This window comes from Neophocaena asiaeorientalis, unplaced genomic scaffold (genome assembly GCF_003031525.2).
Source record: "Neophocaena asiaeorientalis asiaeorientalis breed wild unplaced genomic scaffold, Neophocaena_asiaeorientalis_V1.1 scaffold174, whole genome shotgun sequence".
Lineage (NCBI taxonomy): Eukaryota > Metazoa > Chordata > Mammalia > Artiodactyla > Phocoenidae > Neophocaena > Neophocaena asiaeorientalis.
This window is the reverse complement of record NW_020174922.1, coordinates 2,505,204-2,511,087: the sequence shown is the minus strand read 5'-3', so window position 1 is coordinate 2,511,087 and position 5,884 is coordinate 2,505,204. Positions and strand designations below refer to the sequence as shown.

At 35.3% G+C, this 5,884-nt stretch overlaps 1 protein-coding gene across 2 annotated transcripts in view; it reads left to right on the top strand.

The window, feature by feature from the left end:
- The window catches only part of ZDHHC21 (zDHHC palmitoyltransferase 21), a 65,076-nt gene that overhangs the window by 21,322 nt on the left and 37,870 nt on the right, over positions 1-5,884 (top strand). For both annotated transcript variants that reach the window (XR_003005323.1, XM_024760470.1), the window contains exon 6: positions 2,050-2,188. Coding sequence is in view for 1 of the 2 variants with exons in the window: in XM_024760470.1 (XP_024616238.1) it covers positions 2,050-2,188 (139 nt within the window). In the remaining variant the exon portion in view is untranslated. The remainder of the gene's footprint in view (positions 1-2,049; positions 2,189-5,884) is intronic.

The window sequence follows — 5,884 nt, the reverse complement described above, 5'->3', positions numbered from 1 at the left end:
TTTTTTTGCGTTATGCGGGCCTCTCACTGTTGTGGCCTCTCCCATTGTGGAGCACAGGCTCCGGACGCGCAGGCTCAGTGGCCATGGCTCATGGGCCCAGCCGCTCCGTGGCATGTGGGATCTTCCCGAACCAGGGGCACGAACCCGTGTCCCATGCATCGGCAGGCGGACTCTCAACCACTGCGCCACCAGGGAAGCCCAGTAGTAGATTTTTTAAAGCTATATAAAACATGTATTCAGGTAAGGGATAATCACACTTAAAAACTCAATTTTATATGCTTTTTAGAGTAATATTTCTGATTAAAAGTATAATAAATGTTCAGGATAGTCGGTTGGATATTGATACCTCCTTTTAAGTGAATGCAATAGCTTAAGCTTAAAAAAATAATCAATTAGGAACTGTTTCGGTACTATATAGATGAGTGATTTTATTTATTGATTTATTTTCAAGGAATAAAGATTGACTTGGTGACAAAATAAAGTGCTGTTTAGCCAAAATTCTAAGATTGGGGTGAGCTCTCTGTTCCTAGGCCTTGCGCCTCCATAGTTTTAGTCACCTTCTCAGAACACTGGAGGGAAGAAGAGTGAAAGTGCAAAGAGCTGGAGCATAGGAAGGGACGGTAGACCAGGGGGCCTGCATAGATTCAGGGATTTATGTGATTGAATTCCCTAATAGAGCAGTGCTGAGATATTCAGGGAGTGAGGGAAATGTACAGTATAACTAGAAGCAAGGAGAATTTTTTATTTTTTTCAGAAACTGCATTATCTTAGCTGCTTAACAGCTTTGGATTTGGAGGTCAGTTCTCTGATGACCTCAAGGTTTACTCTATTTTTGGCTCTAATCACTCCTTCCAAGGAACTTGCTACCAAAAGAACTCTTACATGTAGATTATCTTAGTGTTTCTTAAAGTTCCGTGCTTAAGAAGAATGCCGTGATCATAGCAGTTACTTCTCAAATTTTGGGGGGACAGAAAGGAGTGGGGCAAGTATAAGTCATCTTTCAAGCAACAGCTATTGAAGAGTATTTTCGAGTGCATACAGAAGCACCCTTCTCTGGTAGCCCTGCTTGCAGATAACAAAACACAGGAAGTTTTCTTGTTTACAGAGCATGCACTCTTTAGTCTAAGAAATGCCTCTTCCAGGTTTTCTGTTCAGTTATATATCTGATTTTAAAAAATAGTTAGACAGCACACCTTTAAAACAATTTAAGTTAGGAATTTGACCCTATTTATTTATTTTTTCAAACAGTGGCAGTGTAATGCTTTATTGAAATGAAAACATTTGTGAAAGATAATTTGTAGTTTTGAACTAGGGTTTTCTGCTGGAATCGTAAAATATTTTGAAAATTTAGGTACAATAAATAACCTTGGAACAATAAAATAGCTTGCATTAATCTTGAATATTTTGGGATTATGACATTAATCCTTTTTCCTAGTTGTAGTTCACTGTTGTATTGGTGGAAATGTAGCTCTGAGAATTTATAAATACTTTTGGATATGTGTTTATTTTCAGGAACCAAGGTTAGATTTTAAAAGTAAGAAAAATTGTGAATGCTTAGCAGTATCTCAGAGTGGCAGGTTTAAGTTATTTCACTTCACATCATTCAAATTGGTCTGCACAGCTAGAATGCTGCAGTGGAAGAGCAGTGTACAGAAAAGGGTTCTTGTTCTCTTGACCACTGTCTCTCCTAACTGTACATCCTCTAGCAATTGTCCTAACTCCTTTGTTCCTTTTTTGTATCAGTGAAGCAAGGAGGCTGCCATCTGTTCTTCCCTGCCTCACTGGGTTGTTGTTGAGTTGAATCATATACAGGACTTCTTTAAAAAGTAGAATGTGCTTTACAAATGTGAAGTGGCATATTTGTGTCATATCTTATGTACTCTTTGCTTTTAGGTTTGAGTGACTTTAGCTTATCTCCGTGAAGTAAAGCACATATGAAGTTTGTGCTTTATGTGAAGTTTGTGTGTGTTCGCATTTATCTCTACTTTTACCATCCTAAAATTAATATTAAAGTTTGAAATATTTTTTCTTTTTCCTTTTTTTCTTCAGGATTAACAACTGTGTTGGTGAAGATAATCACTGGCTTTTTCTGCAGTTGTGTTTCTACACTGAACTTCTTACTTGCTACGCACTGATGTTTTCTTTCTGCCACTATTATTACTTTCTTCCACTAAAAAAGCATAACTTGGTAAGAAATTTCTATATCAACTAATGTTAGAGCAACTATATTATACAGTTATTAACATGTGGTGCTTTTAAGTGCAGAAAACTGAAAACAAAAACAACAAACATAAACCCTCAAATTGGTGCATTTTAAAATATATTGGAATTGAGAAAGTGGACCCTGTTCTGATATTGCCTTTTAACCACATCTATTTATGATTATTTATTAGTGTTGAGCTCTTTAAAAAGTGACATATTAGATCTCTTAATAATATATTGGTTTAAAAATATCTACAGTAATGAAAAACAAAGTGAAAAATGTTAGCTTCTTGTTTCTTCTCAGGAATAAAAATAGACTTGTTTAATTCTTAAAGGTTCTCAAAGGAACATTAAGTTCTTGAGAGAAAGAACAAGACGAATTTGCAGGATGCCTTAAAAAGTTATTACATACACCGTTTGAGGCATTGCTTTTTCCATTTTGTAGAGGAACTACAATAGATGTTAACAAGATTTGCCCAGAATGGTGGTGTTAGTGGTGGCGGTGGTAATAGCATCACCTAGGAGTGTTAAGGCTTGACTGTATATCAACACTATGCTATGGGCATGTGATTTTAATTCTCACGTTAATGCTCACTACAGCCACATGAGGTGGGTATGATTTTTCCCCCATTTTATAGATGGAAACAGACTAATAGAGGTTGAATAAATAATTACTGAAGATGCAAAGCTAGGGAAGTGATTATTAAACTGGTTTTAGTTGTAGAGCTGGGATTTGAACCTGATTTTGTGTTTTCTGAATCATATCTTGTGTGCTTTGTGTGTAGAACTGGTATTTGAACCTGATCCTATGTGTCATTTGGACTTAGATTGTGTTTTTAAAATGCCCTCTGTGTGTGTGTTTTGTGCGTGGGAGAGAGAGACAGACAGAGTATGAGCAAAGGTGCGTGTGAGAAACCGGTAGGGAAGAGAGAGGGAAGAAGGAATAGATTCCCCGATGGAGAAGGGTGTTTTCTTTCCTATTTATATCATTTTATACTGTTTAAATCTTTTTTATTAAAAATAACAATTTCGGTGGTGGTACATACAATTAAATTTTGTAATAAGAGAGCAATTGAGAGAAGGTCTTCAAGTTCTGCATATTTAGATCTTTTTTATACACATGGTCATTTTGTTTCATTAAAAGAAGATATTTCCTGTTGTTGCTTAGTTGCATATATTAGTGGGGCCTTGTGGTAATTCTCCTTATTAAATACAGAGTGAGCAATTAAAAACTAATAACTGAAAAAAGTTCAAAAGGGAGAACTGCAAATATAGGTGTTTGACATCATCACACTGAGACTTTAGTGCATGCTAGTACTGTGGTTTTAGAAACGTTTTATTTGTAGATGAATTTCTTTTTTTATGCTTTCTCATATTTTAATTTTACTTTCTAATAAGACCAGGTACAAAAGAATGGTCACCCATAACATCCAGATCAAAAGCTCTAATGCAATAGCAGCTAATATTTAGGGAGTCATTTAGGGTCGACAAGGTCCTTTTTCTACATGTGTTATTTCTTTTAATTCCCACAACAACTGTGTGAGGTGACCTAGCCATGAATGTGACTTTAAAGCCAAACTCCTTGGGTTTGAATCTCAATTATAGGTTAATTTCTGATATAATTGGTATCATAGTTAAAATATGTAAAAGGTTATACATATTCTCCCAAGAGTAACCTATTTCAAGTAGATTGAGCCTCATAAGAAAAGCATTAAAATAAAAATTTACCCGTAAGATTAAGGTCAGAATGTTTTAAAAACTGAGAGAGAGGTAAAATTCAGTGGTATTAATGAAAAGCTACCAGAGCTTCTCTAGGAGGGAATGCATTGTAGTATAGTGAAGGAATTGGCAAACTATGGGCATTGGGATAAGTTTGAACCTCTGCCTGGTTTTTTTTTGTCTTCTTTTTCCTCTGCCTGTTTTTGTTAATAAAGTTTTACTTGAAACACAGCTGCTCTCGTCTATTTACATATGTTTATGTTTGCTTTTGTGCTACAACAGCAGAGTTGAATAGTTGTGAGAGAGGCATATGGCCTAAAAGCCTAAAATATTAAGTATCTGGCTCCTTTATTTTTTAAATTAATTTATTTTTGGCTGCACTGGGTCTTTGTTGCTGTGCGCAGGCTTTCTCTAGTTGCGGCGAGCAGGGGCTACTCTTTGTTACGGTGCGCGGGCTTCTCATTGCGGTGGCTTCTCTCGTTGCGGAGCATGGGCTCCAGGCACGCAGGCTTCAGTAGTTGTGGCAAGAGGGCTCAGTAGTTGTGGCTCGCGGGCTCTAGAGCGCAGGTTCAGTAGTTGTGGCACACAGGCTCATTTGCTCTGTGGCATATGGGATCTTCCCGGATTGGGGCTCAAACCTGTGTCCCCTGCATTGGCAGTTGGATTCTTAACCGCTGTGCCACCAGGGAAGTCCAGATTAATCCTTGTATCATTATAAATTATACCTTTTAATCTGTAGTAATTATTCTTGCCTTACAGTGTTTTTCTTTGTTATTAATTTAGCTATATCAGCTTTGTTTTGGTTAGTATTTTCATGGTATGTCTTTTTCTATCTTTTTACTTTCAACCTTTATCAGTTATGTCTTGTCAGTGTGCCTTGTAGACACCAAATATTTCTTTTTTTTTAATTTTAGTTTGATAATCCTTGTCTTCTAATTGGAATAGTCCATTTTTATTTACTGTGACTGATATTAATCCTTTCATCTTACTATGTATTTTCTACTTGACCCATCTGTTCTTTGTTTCCATTTTTCTCCTTTTCTTACCTGCTTGGAAATTTTCAATTAAAAAAGATTTCCAATTTATCCCTTCTGATGGTGTTTCTCCTTTTACTCTTTTTAAAGTGGTTTTCCCAGAGATCAAAACATTCTTCCTTGGTTTTCTGAAGTTTAATATAAGTTGGTACTTTAAACATTGCTGTGATAGTAAATGTAGTGGCCTTAGAACCCCTCCTATCATCATTTTTGGTATTCTGGGCGCATAAAATAGATGTTGAACTAAAACTCAAGATAACAAGAAGTAATTATTGTCGTTTATATATTATGTGTTATAATACATATGTTATATGAAGTCACTATTTGCTTAGAGTTACCCACATATTGATGCTTTTTCTAGTTCTTCATGTCTTCATAAGTTTCTAAGTTTCTTTCTGGGCGTATTTTTTTTCTGCCTCTTGGTGGAAGTGTACTGGAACAGATTCTCCCAGTTTTGGTTCACCTAAAAATGTCTTTATTTTTCTTTCATTTTTGAAGGATTTATTTGCTTGGCATAGAATCATACGTTTGGAGTTATTTTCAGGTTTTAAAAGATGTTATTTCCTTGTCTTATGGTTTCCATCATTTCTGTTGTAAAGTCAGTTGTTAGTTTTATTGTTCATCCACTGAAGTAATGTATCTTTTCTCTGACTGCTTTTATGATTTAGTTATTTATATTATTTCAGCTTTGCTGAGGCATAATTATATAATTAACATATAAATTTATAAGATACTTAAATTGTGCATTATGATAATTTGATATATGTATAACTTGGAAAGGATTTCCCCATCTAGTTAATTAACACATCCAACACTTCACATTAATCTTTCTTTTTTTTTTTTTTTTTTTTTTTTTTTTTGTCGGGGTTTTTTCCTCTTCGTTGTTTTTCGTTTCGTTTTTCTTTTTTTTTGCTTTCTCTTTTTTTTTT